Genomic DNA, 22,302 nt, shown 5'->3' on the forward strand with positions numbered 1-22,302 from the left:
TTGATCCAGGGGCAGTTGGGTGAAGGATAAGGGTCTGTGACATATGGGAGATGAGCTCAGCTGAGCCCTCATCTTAAACTTTTAGGGCTTTTGGGGGTTGTTCCTGTTTCACTGCACTCAGTGCATCACTATTCTTGTGTTTCCCCCTATTTTAAATTAATTCTTAGTTGGAACTAGATGATCTTTGAGGTCTCTTCCAACTCTAACTAACTGTTCTGTGATTCTGTGAAGTATCATTAGCAGATGTTCTGTGACATTTCCTAGGGGTTTTTGAAAAGCCTCTTTGCTGTTTTGTAACTTCACTTAAATTTGTAAATTAATTTGGTGTGTTTTTTTTAAACTCTTACAATAGATAATGTCCCAGCTTGCTTCCTCATTTCTGTATGAAGGTACCTTTGTCAGTTATATATATATATACCTTCATCTTCTTCTGTGCTTTAGAATTCGTTCTCTTCAGTCAGGCAATGCATCATAGAATCATAGAATGGTTTGGGTTGGAAGGGACCTTAAAGACCATCCAGTTCCAACCCCCTGCCCTGGGCAGGGACACCTCCCACCAGCCCAGGTTGCTCCAAGCCCCCTCCAACCTGGCCTTGAACCCCTCCAGGGATGGGGCAGCCACCGCTTCTCTGGGCAACCTGGGCCAGGCTCTCACCACCCTCCCACCAAAGAAGTTCTTCCCCACATCTCATCTCCATCTCCCCTCTTTCAGTGTCAAACCCTTCCCCCTTGTCCTGTGGCTCCCCTCCCTGATCCAGAGTCCCTCCCCAGCTTTCCTGGAGCCCCTTGAGGGACTGGAAGGGGCTCTAAGGTCTCCCTGGAGCCTTCTCTTCTCCAGACTGATCACCTCCAACTCTCTCAGCCTGTCCTCCCAGCAGAGGGGCTCTAGCCCTTGAAACATCTTTGTGGCCTCCTCTGGCCCCGCTCCAACAGGTCAAAGTTCTATGTCCCTGGTTCTGCTCAGTGAGCTGTAGGTTCTGGGTCATTTATTACCAGCTCTGGCTCATTTTTAATATGTCATAGAGTGGTTTAGGTTGGAAGGGACCTTAAAGACCATCCAGTTCCAACCCCCTGCCCTGGGCAGGGACACCTCCCACCAGCCCAGGTTGCTCCAAGCCCCCTCCAACCTGGCCTTCAACCCCTCCAGGGATGGGGCAGCCACAGCTTCTCTGGGCAACCTGGGCCAGGCTGTCACCACCCTCTCACCAAAGAAGTTCTTCCCCACATCTCATCTCCATCTCCCCTCTTTCAGTGTCAAACCCTTCCCCCTCATCCTGTGGTTCCCCTCCCTGATCCAGAGTCCCTCCCCAGCTTTCCTTTAGGCCCCCTTAATTTTTACTCCCTGCTTGATATAATGAACAGAATGTTTATCCGTCTTCCATAAATTACACCACATCACTTGGTATCACTTAATAAAATAATTAGGTTAAAATATCTGATTCACACCTGGAATTTGGCTGCCTTATTGACAATACTTGCAAGGATTCTCCAGAAAATGGTGAGACTGGTGAAATAGGGGTCAGTTAGCAGATTTTTTTTCCTAAATAGTGTCATGGATGGGAGAATGTTGAGCTTTTTTTCTGCTGGAAAGAGCATTTAACACCCATATTGCAGGTAAAAATGCCAGCAAGGTACCTGCTTGTAAGAAATAAGCTATTTCTATTGAATATTTTTAACTTTGGCTGCTGAGTTGACATTTTCTTGCTGCTCAACGTGACTGGACTGAAATAACGTCTACCCTGAGGTATTTATATCAACTGATGGTGCAGCAGGATTTTTTTTCCTGTTGCATAAATTAGACTTAAGCAGGTTACTCGTGTGGCTTTCTTATATACTAAAGCTATTTTCTTATATAATAAAGTTATTTTAGAACTATTTGCTGGGGAAACTCTTCCTGACCTTGGACTGAATACAGCACCTGCGATTTTCAGTGTCTGTTTTTTGCCTGCCCCGTGTGGCTTTCTTATATACTAAAGCTATTTTCTTATATAATAAAGTTATTTTAGAACTATTTGCTGGGGAAACTCTTCCTGACCTTGGACTGAATACAGCACCTGCGATTTTCAGTGTCTGTTTTTTGCCTGCCTCTTGTTTTCGGGGTGAAAAGTGACTTTTTAATCGTGTGTCTTGCCAATTAAATGATGTTCCTGATGGAGGAGTGTTAGTTGTGTTCCAGTAATGATAATTTCATGACTATGAATAAAATCCAAAAAGAAGTGGTCATTGTCTTCTCAGTATGTGGCTGGATGATGCCACTGCTTAAGAAGATGGATATAAAAGTTTTAATTTATGTGCATAAAAGTGCAAGAAGCGCATTTTTGGTAACAATTCCAGATAAATTTTAATATAATTAAAATTTTAATTTAGTCTTCTATCCTAACTCTCTTTAAGTGGTGGCTTGTCAAATAGTTTTTCTTCTGAGATGGTGAGACTTGTCCTAAAGTTGTGTGTATCTCAGCAATCACTACACAAAGGAAAGAAGCATTTGGAGGAGGAAGGGTTATAGAAACTGTATGAATTGATTCATTTTTCATCTGGAAATGGGAAGTAGAGGGAGTGAAGTTGCAATTTGTCTGCTTGAGTTTGGTCAGGTTCATAGATGGAGAGTCTCAGCAATCACTACACAATGGAAAGAAGCATTTGGAGGAGGAAGGGTTGTAGAAACTGTATGAATTGATTCAATTTTCATCTGGAAATGGGAAGTAGAGGGAGTGAAGTTGCAATTTGTCTGCTTGAGTTTGGTCAGGTTCATAGATGGAGAAAGGTCTGAGACAGGAGTGGAAGGGAAAGCGTGGCCAGGGAGGTGGATGGAGGAGGGACGAAGAGGGTGTCAAAGCTTTCAAGGGGTGTTTGGGGCAGGAAGACTGAACACAGTGATCTGGAGAGATGAATTGTTCTTGAGCAAGAGTGATTTCAGTAGCTAATATGAAATTTCAGTAAGAGTACTTTCAGGTATGGGCTCATATAGAAATGTCTGTAATGTCTCAGAATCAAGGTACATTTTTTAATGTAGTTTGTAGCAAAAACTTGGAGCACTTAAGGAAAACAAATACACTTTTTCATAGAACCATGGAATGGTTTGGGTTGTACAGGACGTTATAGACCATCCAGTTCCAACCCCCCTGCCCAGTAAGAGTACTTTCAGGTATGGGCTCATATAGAAATGTCTGTAATGTCTCAGAATCAAGGTACATTTTTTAATGTAGTTTGTAGCAAAAACTTGGAGCACTTAAGGAAAACAAATACACTTTTTCATAGAACCATGGAATGGTTTGGGTTGTACAGGACGTTATAGACCATCCAGTTCCAACCCCCCTGCCCTGGGCAGGGACGCCTCCCACCAGACCAGGTTGCTCCAAGCCCCCTCCAACCTGGCCTTGAACCCCTCCAGGGATGGGGCAGCCACAGCTTCTCTGGGCAACCTGGGCCAGGCTCTCACCACCCTCACACCAAGGAAGTTCTTCCCCACATCTCATCTCCATCTCCCCTCTTTCAGTGTCAAACTCTTCTCCCTCATCCTATGGCTCCCCTCCCTGATCCAGAGTCCCTCCCCAGCTTTCCTGGAGGCCCTTGAGGGACTGGAAGGGGCTCTAAGGTCTCCCTGGACCCTTCTCTTCTCCAGGCTGAACCCCCCAGTTCTCAGTCTGTTTGCCCTAAAATTAATGTTCACACACAGAAGAGAGATGTTGGGCCAATCCAAATGAATGCACAGGGATCTGGGAGCTGTTTCTAAAACTCAGAAGTTATCCCCCTGGTTACCTTTTGGCTTTTGTTCTTCTCCCCACATGGTCAAGCAGTAAATGCAATTTTTTTGGTAGTTTTGGTGCTATACGCAGCTTATCATAACGCTTGGACTTGGGAATGTTGGTAGCTATACACAGCTTATCATAACGCTTGGACTTGGGAATGACTTTGAGCTTAAGGAATGGAAAGCTACATCCGATATAAATATTAGGGATGGATAAATAACCCGAGGAGGTGGTTGAGTCACCATCTCTGAATGTGTTTAAGAGTTGTTTAGAGGTTGTCTTGGGGGATATGGCGTAGGGGAGAACTTTGTAGAGTAGGGTTGGTGGTCGGACTCGTTGATCTCAAGGGTCTTTTCCAACCTGAATGATTCCATGATTCTAAATAGGATGAATGCATTTTAGAGGTGATGTTGGGGGATATGGCGTAGGGGAGAACTTTGTAGAGTAGGGTTGGTGGTCGGACTCGTTGATCTCAAGGGTCTTTTCCAACCTGAATGATTCCATGATTCTAAATAGGATGAATGCAGTGACATTTGTCTCTCTTTTCTCCCAATCCCTGGAAAAGGGCTGATGTTTTTTGCTCTACGTTAAGTAGATTATCTCAGAAAACTTGCTCTTTACTCTCTATATTCACATAACGCAAAGCCATCAGCTCTGGTTTTAAGTGAGGAGAGAGCTTTGTGGAGAATCCTTTGAAATAGTAAAGGAAGGATGTTTGCAACGTGGAACTATTTTTTTCCCCTTCTGTTTTTGTTGTGGTATTGCCTCCAGCCTGGCCAAAGCATCTGTCCAAAGGTTTTGTGGCCTGCAGCGTTTAGATCAATCTCATCGGTTTTAATAGAAACGCTTGTGTGTGTTTTTGCTTTTTTTTTTTAATATGTTCCAACTGTTTTGGGGCTGGTTGACGGTGAGAGAACATTCTGGTAACTTCAGAGGCTTGTGAAGCACTCGGTGTCCTGGGAGCTCACCAGAATAGGTTTCACATGATTCATCCTGCTGCACTCGGGCCTGTTTTGAAAAACAGCGAATCTTTAGGTGTTTAGAAGCTTCTTGGAACAAATTCTACATCTCATCCTCTATCTTGGAAGGGAGAGGTTTCTCCAGTTCCTTTTTTTCCAGGGTATTTTTGCGATTGAGCTCTATTTCTGCAGCAGAGGGGGAAGCCACGTTGTCCTGAGCCAGTGGAAAGCTAATTTTCAGTTGGTAGAGAGACAACGTTTGCATCTGGATTAACTTTAGACTAGCATTCAGGTATGCTCGCTGTTGCAATGAAATCTCATTTTCCTTATTATTCCAGCCTTTGGCTTAAGCTCTTCATCCTGGTGGAAATGTTGCAAGACCTTGGGCTGAACTCTCATCCTACTGTCAGTTCTCTTTGGCTGCGGAGTATCTAGGATTGGAAAAACAGGCTTTTTTTTCTAGTCTTAATCCAACCCAAACCGGTTCTTTTGCTGGGATTACCTCCACACACCAAAATGGGATTTGAGCTTCGGGTCTCAAAGTGCCTCTGTGCACCTCAGCTCTGATATGTTATGTTTGGGTCACACCAACATCAGGCAATGCTCCAGGCCTGGGGCTGAGTGGCTGGAGCTGCCTGGCAGAGAAGGACCTGGGGGTGTTGGTTGACTGTTGGCTGAACATGAGCCAACAGTGTGGCCAGGTGGCCAAGAAGGCCACCACCATCCTGGCCTGTGTTAGGAACAGCGTGGTGAGGAGGACTCGGGAGGTGATGGGCACTGGTGAGGCCCCACCTCAAGTGCTGCGTCCAGCTTTGGGCCCCTCACCACAAAAAAGACATTGAGGGGTTGGAGCAGAGAAGGTCAACAGAGCTGGTGAGGGGTTTGGAGACCAAGTCTTGTGAGGAGCGGCTGAGGGAGCTGGGGGTGTTCAGCCTGGAGAAAAGGAGGCTGAGGGGAGACCTTCTCGCTCTCTCCAACTCCTTGAAAGGAGGGTGTAGAGAAGCGGGGACCAGTCTCTTCTAAGGAAGAGGTGATGGGACAAGAGGAACCGGCCTCAAGTTGCACCAGGGGAGGGTTGGGATGGATATTGGGAAAAATTTCTTCACTGAAAGGGTTGTCAAGCCTTGGAAGAGGCTGCCCAGGGCAGTGGTGGAGTCACCATCCCTGGAGGTATTCAAAAGACAGGTTGACACAGTGCTTATCGTCATGGTTTAGTAATGTGGGGGGGGGTTGTTTTTTTTGGGTTTTTTTGTTCCTGTATGGTTTTCTTTTGGTTTTTTATGAGAGTTAGGTTGGACTAGATGATCTTAAAGGTCCTTTCCAACTTAGACAATTCTATGATTTCATGCCTGGCTCTATTTGATGAGGAAACTCCTTTTAGACCAGGGGTTGTGGGAGCACAAATGGTAAGAAACAATTGTTTTCCAGCTTGAACTGCTACAAAATCTTGTTGAACAGTTTGATTTTTCCCATAGTCTAGAGAGGGAACGAGAGCTTTCGGAGCCTTATGGTAACTGGTATGGCTGGAATTAAAACTTTCAGAGCCTTATGGTAACTGGTATGGCTGGAAATGTCATTTATTAGGGATTGAAATTCCGTGTCTGACCACAAGAAAGAATTTGTTTAGACTTTCTTGTGGAGACAGAATAAAACAGATGGAAGGTGTTTGAACGTTGTACGTCACTGTTTTAGGGGTGGTTATTTCAAGAGGGAGGAATTGCTGTGATATTGTTAAGGGCAGGGTGATACACAGGGAGGTTTAGAGTCTCTTCTGTTTATTATCTGAGTTATTTGAAGGTTAAACTAATACACAGTTGGTTTTTTTTGCCTTCCCTAAAGGTTCTGCCAATTCTGGAAATCCTGTATCACGTTGAGGAAAGGAATTCACACCACGTTTACATGGCTCTTATCATCTTGCTGATCCTGACGGAGGACGACGGCTTCAACCGATCCATTCACGAAGTGGTGAGTCCGTGTTTGGGGAAATAATGCTTCAAAAAATTGCTTGAATATCTATTTCTCTAAAGATACATCTGTTCAACCAGATTTTCTTCGTAGCCTGAAGTTAAAAGGGTCATTTTAGAACTTTCCTGAGTGAACAAACATGCTCCCTCTTGCATGGGACGTGCTCTATATACATCTTTTTCTGTCTATTTTTGGTCTTTCCTATTGCAAATTAATGTATTACTAGCCAGTGAAGCTGCCTCAAAGATGCTGAGTGTGTGCCATGGAAGTGGAAGGGATAAAAGAGAGAGAAAAAACAGAAAACCTTTATTTTTTCCTCTTGAAAACCTTTGCTTAACCGGTTTGAGGCAGCTGAGAGGAGCTTTTAGTTGGAGTTTTATTTTCCAGACTGAATGTTACTTCCTTCCTTGGCATTTCTTTGTCTGTCTTTCTGCTAGATTAATATCTATTTTATATTGTCCTTATAATATGATCCAAATTTTGACTACTTTTGATGGGCCTTGACCATCTGTGCTGGAGAATACCTTGGCTAATTATCTTTTAGTTTCCTAACTTCTAAGGCTATGATGATGCAGAAGATATTTGCATTGATTTTATTATTTATTTTTTTTTGACTGGGAGGTAGAAATTCTCTTTTGGGGTTATGGGAAATGAAGGAAATGCAAAAAGCTGGAAGCAAGTGTCATGGTATATAAACAGAAGTCTTCTCCAAGCTAAATTTCCAGCCTGTTTTCAAGGAAACTGGCATTTTTTTCCTTGGTGCCAAGTGGTAGAGACTTCAGTATTTAACCTCTAAAATTTCGGGTTGTTTCCTATAGCTGTGTTTGTAGGAAGCAAGAAGAGATGATGTTTATATGGACTTTCTTGGGGACAACCTTCTGGGAAGCAAATTTTAGGGGGATAATCCATAGTAACCATAGAAATGATAAAACAACTTTCTCCTGAGACTTTCTTCTGCCTCACTTTTGTGTGGTTTTTTGGGTTCTATATCACCAAGTCATTTAACTGCTCTCATAAATTGAGCTTGTTGAGGGTTAGACCACAGCAGAAAAAGCTTCACTCCTCCTTCAGTCTCTTCCTCCATCATTCTTCATTCATTTTAAAGGCTTTAAGCGTGTTTCTTCAATAAATTCCTTACTGGGTAAGTAAAAGTGAAAGATTTCCGTAAAATTATTAATGAGGATTTAGCTGTGGAATTAAAATATAAATCAGGTTTTCTTGTCTAGTTGTTCTTGCCTCTGCAGCTAACCCTGCTTTTGCTTCTTTCATCCACTTCTCAATTTAATGTTTCATTTTAATTCAGACTTTCATCAACTGTTGCTTTCTTTTAATCAGTGGTTGTGTTTTCTCACTCTATGGTGTCTGGAGAGAAGCATCCATTCACCTGTTTTAAACTGAAAGAGGGGAGATTTAGGTGAGATGTGGGGAAGAACTTCTTTGCTGTGAGGGTGGTGAGAGCCTGGTCCAGGTTGCCCAGAGAAGCTGTGGCTGCCCCATCCCTGGAGGGCTTCAAGGCCAGGTTTGAGGGGGTTTGGAGCCACCTGGTCTGGTGGGAGGTGTCCCTCCCCATGGCAGGGGGTTGGAACTGGATGATCTTTAAGGTCCCTTCCAACCCAAACCATTCCATGATTCTAACCTTAAGTCTTCCTCCTGTCCTCCTTTGCTCCTTCCTGTTCTTTCCCTTTCCCTTTTCTCCATCCTTTCATGGATGGGACATGTTTCATGCTGAAGGAGAGAGCAAACTTGGTGGCGAAGCAGAACATTTTTCCATCCTTGTGGTACTTTTCTTAGTGAATTTGGAAGTTTTTTCTTGCCCCCTGCTCTTAATCTTGGTGTCACGTAGATGGATTGGGTGCAGTGAAGGAGAAAGTTCTCCTCTTGTTGAAAACTTCAGGAGTCACCTAAATAAATCATGATGTAGGCATGAGAGAGGAGAACTTTACGTTTTCTTTCTCAAAAGGATTCCTTACCTATGGAAAAAATCACATTCTGTTATACTTTTTAAAAAAACCCAAAGAGTTATTATCTTGATCTACTTGATCTATGCCATTCCTGAACTGTACCAGAGGGATGTGGATATCAAAATACAAATATAACCATTGTGTCTTGTCTTGTGAACAGTTGGGAAATGGATATATGGGTAGTTGGTTCCTATAGATTCCATGATGGGGAATAATTATAATTAGTGCCCCGCTTTGTGGAAAAAGGATTCAAAAATCATATTGATAAATCACTTCCACACACTCATCTTCTGGAATTATTTAAATAAATTATTCAGGAAAAAAAATGGATTTGATGTATTTTAGGTCAAGCTGTTTTTCTCTCTACTGCTGTGTATCCCATGTACTGTTCTTATAGGAAACATAACTATATGGTCCATTTATGGGTTATTTTCCTTCGTGGTATTTAACCCACATTTATTTATTGATTTTTATTTTTTTTTTAAGATTAATTTTAGTAAGCACAGTTTTATAAATCTTGTGATTATATCCACTGGTAAAAAAGCTCAGGAAACCACAGCAACTCTTTTTGGACTGCTGAAAACTTTTCTTTTTCTTTTTTTTTTTGTTTAAGATGAATGTGGTCTTAACTGCCTGGAAAATATGATCAAAACCATAGGGCCTGTTCCTTCAATTGGCTTAATGCAGTTAGAGCCCTGTAACCACGCAGAGCTCAATTTCTTTCACTACTACTACTACTACTAATAATAATAACAGCGAGGGAGTAAACGAGTGAATGCAACAATTCCCTAAAGGGGAAAAGTGTTTCTGATTTTTCTTCTTTGATTTATGAAACTGTAAATAAAATCACAGAATGACAGAATCTCATGGGGTTGGAAGGGACCTCTGGAGATCATCTAGTCCAACCCCCTGCCAAAGCAGGGCCACCCAGAGCAGGTTACACAGGAACGTGTCCAGGTGGGTTTTGAATGTCTCCAGAGAAGGAGACTCCACCACCTCTCTGGGCAGCCTCTGCCAGGGCTCTGCCACCCTCACAGGAAAGAAGTTCCTCCTCATGTTTAGGTGGAACTTCTTATGGTCAAGTTTGTGCCCATTTCCTCTTGTCCTGTCCCTGGGCACCACTGAAAAAAGCCTGGCCCCATCCTCCTGACACCCACCCTTGGAGTATTTCTAGGCCTTGATCAGATTCCCCCTCAGTCTTCTCTTCTCCAGACTCAAAAGCCCCAAGTCCCTCAGCCTTTCCTCATCAGAGAGATGCTCCAGGCCCCTCCTCATCTTTGTAGCCCTCTGCTGTCCCCTCTCCAGCAGTTCCCTGTCCTTCTGGAACTGGGGAGCCCAGTACTGGACCCAGTGCTCCAGCTGGGGCCTCCCCAGGGCAGAGCAGAGGGGCAGGATGACCTCCCTCCACCTGCTGGCCATGCTCCTCTTGATGCCCCCCAGGATGCCATTGGCCTTCTTGGCCACAGGGGCCCATTGCTGGCTCGTGGTCACTCTGTTGTCCACCAGGACTCCCAGGTCTTTCTCCTCAGAGCTGCTCTCCAGCAGGTCACCCCCACCCTGTCCTGGTGCAGGGGGTTATTCCTCCCCAGGTGCAGCACCCTGCACTTGCCTTGGTTGAAGTTCATCAGGTTGACATTGGATGTCAAAATGATATCATAGGGTTCTTTATGAAGCAGTAACCCGTAGCACTTGATGCTGTAGTAAATAGTGATAGACACTAAACCACAACTGAACTGTGTTGACTTTTATTGCGTTAAGAAATAGCCCACAAGCAAAGTTAGAGGAAACTGAGACCGAGAATCTCAGTCCCTGATATATATAGAACTGAGTTCCTTCCTCTTCTTTGCATCTGTAGTTCTTGCACCCTGAGTTGTAGGTCTCTGAGAGTTAAAAAGAGTAATTAATCAAAACACCTAATTTTCTTGAATTATTCTTGCAAGACCACCCCAGGTCTGAGCTTTCTGTTTTGCTTTTTTTTCCCCTTTTTTAGTATTATCTGCCAACCAATGAGATTGTTCAAATGGTGGCAGTGATTTCAGGTAGATGATTTTGAAATTTAAGGTACTTCCATGTTTCATGCTTCTGGATCCCCAAACCAGGTGAGAGATAGCAGTGGTTGCTGTTGTTGTTTTTTAAATAGGTGTTTCATTGTCTGCCTGCTGTGGGTGTTCTCCTTAGAGGAGAGTAGATGTGACAGGGACTGGCATGTGCTTGTTGACTTTGAATTTTGGTTTGTTTAATTTTTTTAAGAGTAGTGAACTATTCCAAGGCATAGTTGTTTCGGTGAATGTCACTATTATCCAGGGTTGGTGATTTTTAAGGTTTCAGGAAAAACAATTGGCCATTTCTGGAGCGAGACTAAGGCATAAAAATGTCTTGGCCATGGTTACAACTCTCAACGTGTTCTTTAACCAGCTCTGGTAACTTCATGTTTTGCATTAGGAAGTTGAAATTTGGCGGATAGACTTTGTGCTGGGGCTCTTCTGCTGATGATCTGACTAAATTTGACCAAATGATAACTCTCTGGGGGTAGGGGAGCAATCTGTTTCCAACTGTACAGCAGTTACATAGCTGGAGGTGGCCTGATGTCCATGATGACTGAATATTCTCATTTTCACAGAATCACAAAATGCTATGGGGTTGGAAGGGACCTCTGGAGATCATCTACTCCAAAGCAGGGCCACCCAGAGCAGGTTGCACAGGAGTGTCTCCAGGTGGGGTTGGAATGTCTCCAGAGAAGGAGACTCCACCACCTCTCTGGGCAGCCTCTGCCAGGGCTCTGCCACCCTCAAAGTGAAGAAGTTCCTCCTCATGTTGAGATGGAACTTCTTATGGTCAAGTTTGTGCCCATTTCCTCTTGTCCTCTCACTGGGCACCACTGAGAAGAGTCTGGCCTCATCCTCCTGACAACCTCCCTTTAAGTATTTATAAGCATTGATAAGATCCCACCTCAGTCTTCTCTTCTCCAGGCTGAACAGCCCCAGAGGTCCCTCAGCCTTTCCTCAGCAGAGAGATTCTCCAGTTCCTTGATCATCTCTGTAGCCCTCTGCTGTCCCCTCTCCAACAGTTCCCTGTCCTTCTTGAACTGGGGAACCTAGAACTGGACCTGGTGCTTCAGATGGGGCCCCCAGGGCAGAGCAGAGGGGGAGGATGACTTCCCTCCACCTGCTGGCCATGCTCTTTTTAATGTTCCCAAGGAGATCATTGGCCTTCTTGGCCACAAGGGCCCATTGTTGGCTCATGGTCATCCTGTTGTCCACCAGGACTCCCATGTCCCTTTCTGCAGAGCTTCTCCCAGATCCAGCTGGGCTGTTTGCCCCCTCCCCTGCCTGGCTAGCATGTAGCAGTTGAGATTCTGGAGCTTGTCCAAGTGCTCTTCAAGCCCCTGTAGGATGGGACTGTGCTCCCAATGATGCTTCTGTTGCTGCTGGACGATGGTTGAAGCCACAAAGAATCATGTAGGTTGGCAAAAGACCTTTTGGATCATCAAGTCCAACCATAAACCTGACACTGCCAAGTCCACCATTAAACCATGGTCCACCATGTCTGCCTGTCTGACGAAATGTTGGAGAGGGGGAAGTCAGACTTCTTTTCCATGAGAGTCTGGAATGGGCAAGGTGTGGGTGGGGGAAGTGGAAGGTGGGAAGAGAAAGACCTGAGAAGGAAGGGTTATCTGGGAGGGCAAGGAGCTGGGAATGAGCTACAGGGAGGGCAAAGGGAAAGGGTGAAGGTTTGTGCACAACAAAGGGAGCCATAGGTGGATGAAGAAGATGTGATTGGAGACACTGAAGGTCCTACTTGAGGTTATTCCAGTCCCATTCCTCTTGTCCCACGGGGATACCCTTCACGAGAGAGCTCATGATGGGACCTGAGCCTCCTGAGCTCTATCATAGTGAGAATCAAGGAACAACTTCCAGTTTGATTGGTAAATTATAGGGATGTGTCCCACAAAATCATTCTGGAAGAAATGTGGGACTCGTTTTATTTGTGGGAGGAGGTTGCTTTGCTATTTCACTCAGAAATGAGAGACTGGAAGAGAGAGCTTATTGGAGATTTAATCATTAAGTTGATCTTTTTTTTGTTGGGTAAGTGTATTTTATCTCAGAGAGGAGGAAAAACCCAACCCTTGGGTATCATTTCCGAGCAAACTGAATAAAATTCTTTCTTTTCAATAAGGATTTGGAACTGTCTCCCTTTCTGTGCTATCTCTTTGGATTCCCATTGTGCACCATGTCAAAGCAAATAGTATTTTATACTACCCATTTTCATAGTTCTGTTTTGTTTTTTAAAAGTAGGCTTAATTTTCATTACTCTTAGCATTCAGACGTCAGGAAATGAAATGTGCAACCACAATTTATCCCTGTTATGTTTATATCTTACAGATTGTAACCATTACTTAATGATCGTATAAGGTTCTTCAAATAACAGTATGTTTTTCTTCTGGAAGGTTCTTGAAGGTATCTTGAGATACTTTTTGTTGTCAAAATGGTTCATTTCTTTCTTCATATAAAACCTTCTCTTGAAAGCAGATATTTTCACGTAGTCATAGTCTGTTTTAAAGAGAAATCAGCTGATTAATTGCAACCAAAGCTACTTTCTACACTTCTTTTAGCATTTTGCAGTTGCGAAGTAACTCATGAACTTGTATCTGATCATAGGTTTATCCTGAGCAGCCTCAGGATGATCAGCTTCTCTAGCAGAGTATCTTCTTGCAGTGAAGTTCATGTGTGATCCATTCATTACACAATTAGCAGTTTAACTTCTCAGTCTCCTGTTTTGTGGAAATACATGTATGTTTCTCTTTGTCTTTCAGGCTGTTCCTGTTAAATGGCCTGTGTTGTCCATCCTGAGCAGTTAGCCTTGTTTAATGAAGGTCCTTGATGACTTGCTTTCATAAATACCATCATCATTTTGTCTTAAAATAATATTAGTGACTTGTTATAACCAGAAATTACAGAATCACAGAATGCTATGGGGTTGGAAGGGTCCTCTGGAGATCATCTAGTCCAACCCCCTGCTAAAAAAGGTCCATCCGGAGCACAGGTTGCACAGGAACGTGTCCAGGTGGGGTTTGAATGTCGCCAGAGTAGGAGACTCCACCACCTCTCTGGGCAGCCTCTGCCAGGGCTCTGCCGCCCTCACGCGAAAGAAGGTCCTCCTCTTGTTGAGGTGGAACTTCTTATGGTCAAGTGTGTGCCCGTTCCCTCTTGTCCTGTCCCTGGGCACCACTGAAAAAAGCCTGGCCCCATCCTCCTGACACCCACCCTTCAAGTATTTCTAGGCCTAGATCAGATCCCCCCTCACTCTTCTCTTCTCCAGACTCAAAAGCCCCAAGTCCCTCAGCCTTTCCTCAGCAGAGAGATGCTCCAGGCCCCTCCTCATCTCTGTAGCCCTCTGCTGTCCCTTCTCCAGCAGTTCCCTGTCCTTCTGGAACTGGGGAGCCCAGAACTGGTCCCAGTGCTCCAGCTGGGGCCTCCCCAGAGCAGAGCAGAGGGGCAGGATGACCCAAGGAGATCATTGGCCTTCTTGGCCACCAGGGCCCATTGCTGGCTCATGGGCATCCTGTTGTCCCCCAGGACTCCCAGGTCTTTCTCCTCAGAGCTGCTCTCCAGCAGGTCACCCCCAACCTGTCCTGGACACAAAATTATACCTGGTTCTGCATCCACTCATTGCCTTCTATATCTGAAAACCGTTTTTTGTAATGATTTTCCATTTCCTATTGGTTCTTCAACCTTGACAGTTCTTCCCTTAAATGCATCTCGAGTCTTTTCCCCTTATTCTGATTTTTCTCTCCTTTTAGCAAAAGGTGTTCAGCAGAAATTGTCACACTTGAGCCTCTCGCTGGGGATGTTTGTCACCGTGGCCGGCACTGCACTACCATTAAAAAGTGGTTTTTCCATCTGTATTTTCCATCTATATTTCGTAGTCATTGGCTTCACTTCAGCTCCCCTCTGGGAAATAGGAAGGTGCTGACAAAATGTCACGTTCTAGGTTGCATGTGATAATGGAGATTATGGTTATTATTATTATTTTAAAGATTTGAACTTATATTTCAGCTCTTCATATGTGGTACAGAAATGACTTCTCTATCCCAAACTGCTTACCTACTAGTGAATTAGTGGTCCTGCAGGACAACAGGATGCCCATGAGCCAGCAATGGGCCCTGGTGGCCAAGAAGGCCAATGGCATCCTGGGGGGCACCAGGAAGAGTGTGACCAGCAGGTGGAGGGAGGTCATCCTGCCCCTCTGCTCTGCCCTGGGGAGGCCCCATCAGGAGTACTGGGTCCAGTTCTGGGCTCCCCAGTTCCAGAAGGAGAGGGAACTGCTGGAGAGGGGACAGCAGAGGCTACAGAGATGATCAAGGGACTGGAGCATCTCTCTGCTGTATTGCTCCAGATTGGTCAGCTCAAAATTCGAAGTGGACAAAGTGGATTGTTTCTCCTTCTGAAATAAACTGAGAAATGGAGGTAAACTTCATCCACCCCGAGAGTGGAGAACACTGAAAGATAGAATTGTCTAGGTTGGAAGGGACCTCTAAGATGATCAAGTTCAACAATTAACCCAACAATGCCAAGTCCACCACTAATCCATGACCCTCAGCACCACATCTGCCTGGCTTTTAAATACCTCCAGGGATGGTGACTCCACCACTGCCCTGGGTGGCCTCGTCCAAGGCTTGACAACCCTTTTGGTGAAGAAATTTTTCCTCGTATCCATCCTAAACCTCCCCTGGTGCAACTTGAGGCCCTTTCCTCTTGTCCTATCAATATGAGTAGGTGTAGATACAGAATCATAGAATTGCTTAGGCTAGAAGGGACCTTTCAGATCGTCTACTCCAACCATCAACTTAACACCGAGAAGATGGCTTTCTCTAAGCTGTTAAGGGAAGAGACCTCACCTCTGGCAAGAAAAAGGCTTCAGTGTGAAGTCAACATTTAACCTGTTGATCTGCCCGGCGTCCTTCGGCGTGTGCGCTCTTGCCCATCAGTCAGAGCTCCTACGTGCTGCCTCTTGCCCAAGCAAGAGGGAAAGTGGGCAGGAACTGGCACCATTATTCAGATGTCTAGGGTGGAACTGGAGTAGAAAGTGTAAAGGGTAAGATCAAAAAGAACATAGGAGTTGTGGTGGCACCGGGCATAGAAATTAGGGAACTGCCAAATTTAATCATCTTGGTGTGTTTCCATGTGACTTGACAATAAAGTTGATGAGATCTTCGAGGGGATAATATTGCAGAGATCTGTCTCTTTTTCTATGTTCTTATTCTGACCTAGGTGCTGAAGAACTTATTGTTCTTATTTTTTTTTGATCTTTCAGATATTGAAAAATATCACTTGGTATGCTGAGCGTGTCCTAACAGAGATCTCACTTGGGAGTCTCCTGATACTAGTCGTGATAAGAACCATCCAGTACAACATGACACGGACAAGGGTAAGAGTCACGCGTAGCACTTACGCACGTAGCGTGGATTTCTGACTCGGAAGAGCATGAATTTGGTTTCAAACAGGGTGTGGGATGTTCTTCATTCTGTTGCAACCAGTTGGCATCTGAATGGGGAAGGAAATGGGGAGATCAGCCCGATTAACTGAGTGCAATGGCAAGTGGTTTTGAACTTCATGGAATCATAGAATGGTTTGGGTTGGAAGGGACCTTCAAGACCATCTCATTCCAACCCCCTGCCCTGGGCAGGGACACCTCCCACCAGCCCAGGTTGCTCCAAGCCCCCTCCAACCTGGCCTTGAACCCCTCCAGGGATGGGGCAGCCACAGCTTCTCTGGGCAACCTGGGCCAGGCTCTCACCACCCTCACAGCAAAGAAGTTCTTCCTAATATCAATTTTCAAGATTCTGTGCCTTATCTCAAATACGTTACCATGGTATGACATACTTTTGAATATTTTTCAACAATTAAAGACCTTTTTACATTAAAAATAACACTTTTTTTACATTAAATTTACATTACACCCCCCCAAAAAAATACTTCAATATATTTTTAATTGGAAAACTTAAGGATTTCACTTTTATGATCAAAATAAATGGAAGAAATGAGGCTATTCTTGGAATATATTTGTAGGATAACCCTGAAAAGATAATTAAGCCTTGGAATGGGCTGCCCAGGGAAGTGGTGGAGGCACCATCCCTGGAGGTGTTTAGAAGCCAGGTTGACATAGTGCTTAGAGCCATGGTTTAGTGATGGGTTTTATCATTGTTGGGTTGATGGTTGGACTCGATGATCTGAATGGTCCCATCCGACCTACACAATTCTCTGATTTTATGATTTGGAATCGGTTATGTTAATTAAATTGATATTTTAGAGTTGATTAGGGAAATAAATCCCCATTGGATTGGATAAATGGACAAGTTTGGTTTTGTGAAAACCCTTGAACTTTGATAGGGCCATCATTTAAATGCTTTCAGGGATGCTACCAAGGGGACCAGAAAGCTGAAGTATCATATGGTTATATTTGTGGGATGTACAGAATGCTTTGAAAGAGTTAAAAAGGAGTTACAAAGCAGAAAAATTTACTAAGAGACTGCAAAAAAGAGAGGGAGGAAGGGAGAAAGAATGAATTTCAGTATTTATTATATCCATGATCTCATTGGAAATCAACTTTGCTAAAGATATGAAGGCATCACCCCAAATGATTCTATGATTTACATATATGTGTGTACTTAGACACTGAAATCCCTACGAAACACTCTTTTATAAGCCTTAAATTTTAAGAAAACATATTTAAAACATGACCAAGTGCATACACTTTGCATTTCTACCACGTGCTTTGGACCAAATCCTTTAAAGGAACATACATTACTCAGCCTTTTGAATGATTCCTGTGGTAGGTGTCGGTCTGTATCAAAAAGGACAGTTTGATGTGGGTTGTTTTGGTTTTTATTTTTTTGTTTTTTTGCTTTCTTCTCCTTTCTGACAGGACAAATACCTTCACACAAATTGCCTGGCAGCCTTAGCAAACATGTCAGCGCAGTTCCGCTCCCTTCATCAGTACGCGGCTCAGAGGATCATCAGGTAAATATCAAGATTTCTCTCCAAACCCATCTTTGCTGAAATTTGGGATTAGAGGAACTTGAATTTTATTTGCTTTAATAGGTGCTGGTGAACTAAATAGCTGAAATGATAACGGGATAATTAAATAATCCCGGAATAAATCTTATTTGCTTTGTACTTTTAATAGTTCTGAGTGCACAAAAAATATTAGTTTCTCTGAGAAGCTTCTGACTTTTGATTCTCTTAACAGAAAGTCTCAGTAGCTGTTTCAAAATGGAAGGTTTTCAGAGATTTGTGTCGATTACGGTTGGTTTTTTAGTCACGTTTATACATATTTATAGGAATTATTATAAAAAGGCGCTGGGTGTTCTCACTAGTGGTTCTCAGGTACTTTGCAGACTGGATTTTCAACTTGCTTTTACCTTTTCCTGCGTATTTGGCAGAAGATCTATTTGTTAAATCAGACATAGTGATATTTTTGTGATTTTATGCCTGAAAATGGGGGCGATAAAACCTACTCCCGTGCTTCTCAACTGAGAAATTTCGTGTAGTAATAAATTACTAGTTAAATAAATAGTAGATAGTTACCTGCTCTGATTCTAAAATAGGGCCATAACTTTAGAGAAGTGGATATTGAAGTTGGACCTTATTTATTTATTTTTTACCTGCTGCAGTGGCTTTGTAAAGGCAGGTAATGACGCCTCGGGCATCCTTCTCCTCTTGGCAGCTGGCCCCGCTCCACGCTCCCAGGGAAACTGGGAAGGTCCTTCTTAATGGGATCTGGAATAAACTCTTATTAGTGCTTGTCGAGTACTGCCAAAAATAAGTCAGTGATAATTGCCTGCCTCTACGTTTTGTAAAGGAGTGGGTTAACAAGAGATACAGCTTGTTCGTTAAACCGCTGCTCTTTTAGGGTTTAATTTTCGCCGAGCCCCTTTTCTTTTGGAAGTGGTTGGTTGCAAAAATGTGGACAAGTCACCCTCTTTTCATATCCTTGTTAGTGATAACGAGGGGTCACAATTTGAGCTCTTTTTCCTTTCCATATCCTACATCTTGTCTTAAATACCCGCTCTCTTCTTTTCTCAGACCATAGACATGGAATCTGAGTTTTCCAAGCATTTGCACAAGTTGGCCTTTGAAATTGTAGATCCTGACGTGGTGTGAGATGTGCTACCTTGATGCTCAAAAGCTTGGCCTGGTTTTTAGTGCGATACTTTTGTTTTTCACTTCAGAGCTTTTTCCTGAAGCCGGTTTCTGATTTTCCTGTTGCTGGTTTGTGATTTTGTTCCATTTTATTCTTCTGCTCTTTCTGCAGACCAAAGGAAGGTGGGTTCTTCTGGTTATATTTGGGCCAGGAAGAGGTTGTCTCGTTAGTCCTGTTACAGTTGGGTTGTCTTGTTAGTCCTGTTACAGTTGGGTTGTCTTGTTAGTCCTGTTACAGTTGGGTTGTCTTGTTAGTCCTGTTACAGTTGGGTTGTCTTGTTAGTCCTGTTACAGTTGGGTTGTCTTGTTAGTCCTGTTACAGTTGGGTTGTCTTGTTAGTCCTGTTACAGTTGGGTTGTCTTGTTAGTCCTGTTACAGTTGGGTTGTCTTGTTAGTCCTGTTACAGTTGGGTTGTCTTGTTAGTCCTGTTACAGTTGGCTGTTGCCACCACTCAATAGTCTTGTAGTCATCTAGCTCCGTGAGTTGGCTTTTGTCGAAATGCTCTGAGTTTATGGAAATCTGCTGGTCAAAATTTAAACTCTTGGTTCAACCTAAGCTCAGCTGGTTTATTTTGATTTAATTGGCTTATGAAATGGTTAACCATGGGGTCTGCTGGCTCATCGGAAGAGGCGGCAACCGTTAGTGGAGAAGTGGCAACCTCAGTAACTTTGCACACGTGTCTCATCTCAGCCTTTCAACTTGGAAACGATGAGGAACCTTTTGTGCTGGGAGGCTCCTCCCTACACCAACCTCTTCCAGCCTTCTCACCATCTTGGAGGCAGATTGACTCCCTGATGGTGAAGACCCATCTCAAGACCCGAGGAAGTACGTGCAACGCTCAGAAATTCTCTTGCACTCCTTGGGTGCAACATTCATGGATCTGCTGGGTCGTTTGGGTGCCTTATTCATCATCACTTTAGACAGGCGTAGTTAAAATGTGACTTTAATGTTGCTGCTCGATTTTAGTTGTGAAATAATTGCTGATTTTCTTACATGCCAAACAGAGAGACCTTTGAGCAAACACATAGCACTGGTATATTTGAAACTCTTGAGTTCTTCCAAAGATGTCAAGCTCTTGGTAGCAACCATTGGTTGGTTTCTGTATGGCTTTTGGCAGATAGAACCTCACACAGGATCTGATATTATTATTATTATGAATAATAACCAGCTTCCAGCCAACTGCACTATGGTAGGATCTTGAGAAGGATACTGGTTATCTCAAGCATGGGGTGCTGGAAGGGTTGGAGCTGTATTTTTATGGTTGGAAATAATATAAGGGTAGGTACAGAACATGGACGTACTCATTGACTGAGGAAGGAAAACAAAAAGGGAATATGGTATATATTTATCATATATAATAGGTTATTTTTACATAGTCCAAAGATACTCCACGCTATTATTTTTAAGCCTTTTTGTAGCCAGACACTCCATATTATTATACAGTGGAAATTCTAATGAAGGAGATGGCTTTAAATTTGAAACAGAACCAGAAAAACACAAGGAGAGTCAAGGAAAGAAGATCTTATTCTGTGGGTAGAAAACTGTACAACAGGCAAAAATGGCCACCAAAACTGGGATTTAATTTGTCACTAGGACCGTGTTTGCTTATAAATCAAAAGACCCTACTATAAAAATGTATTAAAACCTTTATAAAATGTCCTGAAGAGTCGGCCTCCCCTAAGACTTCACTGCTGTTGTGGTGGCATTTTCTTCTCAGGAGCTTTACAACCTTGGGTTCCCTGGCAGCTTTAAGCACCAGAAAGGAAGTATTTTAACCTGATTTCCTCTCAAAACAGGCAGATTTCTGATAAAGTTCTCAAGAATAGCAGAATATTTATATTTAAATTCCTCTTCTGGTTCTACCATCGAAGTGCAGGCACCGTGGAGAGAAGAAATCACAGTATCCATAATGAAAAAGCATTTTCTATGAAGGAAAAGCTTAAAAAGAAGATGCTACTTTATATTACGTAAAGTATTTTAGGGTATAGGTTTTTAAATTAAGTAGCTGTGAAACACTTAACTCCAAATCTACTTAGCAATACAACAGTCATAATTTAAGCCTCACCAGATGCACTAATGATTCCTTCCTTAATGTGAGAAGTAATTCCATTTCCATGCAGGGCTTTTTCCTAATCCTATTCCGAGCAGAGCCTGCCAATTGTTTATAAATTTGGGTGACTATTTTCTAGGAAAGAATTAACTGAGAATATTCAATATCGTTTACTTAAGAGCTCGGTAAAATACAACTTCGTAACGTGGGGTAATTTCTATCGCGTTCCAGCGAGCATTAAAAATTGACAGATTTGTATAAAAAACTATCAGGAGCAGCTGCTGGAAGTAAAAATAGATGTAATAGATGTTTTCTAACGAGATCCAGGGCAGTATTTCCTTGATGTTGGATGTCCTCTATTGCAGGCTGCCCTGACTTTGCCATCCTTCCCTTCTCCATCCGCTGTTACCACTGGTTTGTTTTTAATTACATGCAGTTATTTTATCAGCCCTAGTGCCAATGAGGATGTTGCTCTGCTCTGTATCTCTGGGGTGCGCTTCAGGCATTTCTAGTATCTTTAAATTATTATAAAAAAATGCAAATAAGATGTGTGCTGGTGTCATTACTGTCACAAGTGACTGCCAGAGGTGGCTGTGTACTCTCTAAGTCCCAAAACACAATGAAGCTGTGGTGAGGGTAGGTTTTTCCTTTGCTTTGTTTCTGTTCTAGAAGTAAAATTACCAAAAAAGTAAAGCCATGCATCAAAACAACATACTAGGGCAGGTATTTGTCACTTCAAAATGCAAATCAGCATTAAATTCGTTAACTACTTAGAGCTTTAATGATATTCAGCTTCTCTCCAGCCAGCCCACTCTAACATGTGTGATGCTTGGAAATGAAGCACTGGGTCCAGTTCTGGGCTCCCCAGTTCCAGAAGGACAGGGAACTACTCGAGAGAGTCCAGAGGAGGCCACAAAGATGAGGAAGGGCCTGGAGCATCTCTCTGCTGAGGAAAGGCTGAGACACCTGGGGCTGTTCAGCCTGGAGAAGAGAAGTAGATACATTGATGTCTTGGCTCATGGATAGAAATAACCCCCTGCACCAGGACAGGTTGGGGGTGACCTGCTGGAGAGCAGCTCTGAGGAGAAAGACCTGGGAGTCCTGGTGGACAATAGGATTCCCATGAGCCAGCAATGGGCCCTGGTGGCCAAGAAGGCCAAGGGCATCCTGGGGGGCATCAGGAAGAGTGGGACCAGCAGGTGGAGGGAGGTCATCCTGCCCCTCTGCTCTGCCCTGGGGAGGCCCCATCTGGAGCACTGGGACCAGTTCTGGGCTCCCCAGTTCCAGAAGGACAGGGAACTGCTGGAGAGGGGACAGCAGAGGCTACAAAGATGATGAAGGGCCTGGAGCATCTCTCTTACGAGGAGAGGCTGAGGGACTTGGGTCTTTTTAGTCTGGAGAAGAGAAGGCTGAGGG

At 43.6% G+C, this 22,302-nt stretch overlaps 1 protein-coding gene across 1 annotated transcript in view; it reads left to right on the top strand.

Annotated features, from left to right (window-relative positions):
* DYM (dymeclin) overlaps positions 1-22,302 on the top strand; it is a 346,567-nt gene that overhangs the window by 113,216 nt on the left and 211,049 nt on the right. Inside the window, exons 11-13 of the mRNA XM_014960813.1 lie at positions 6,548-6,673; positions 15,949-16,062; positions 17,560-17,654. Of these exons, the coding sequence (XP_014816299.1) occupies positions 6,548-6,673; positions 15,949-16,062; positions 17,560-17,654 (335 nt within the window). The remainder of the gene's footprint in view (positions 1-6,547; positions 6,674-15,948; positions 16,063-17,559; positions 17,655-22,302) is intronic.

This window comes from Calidris pugnax, unplaced genomic scaffold, assembly GCF_001431845.1.
Source record: "Calidris pugnax isolate Ruff unplaced genomic scaffold, ASM143184v1 scaffold150, whole genome shotgun sequence".
NCBI lineage: Eukaryota > Metazoa > Chordata > Aves > Charadriiformes > Scolopacidae > Calidris > Calidris pugnax.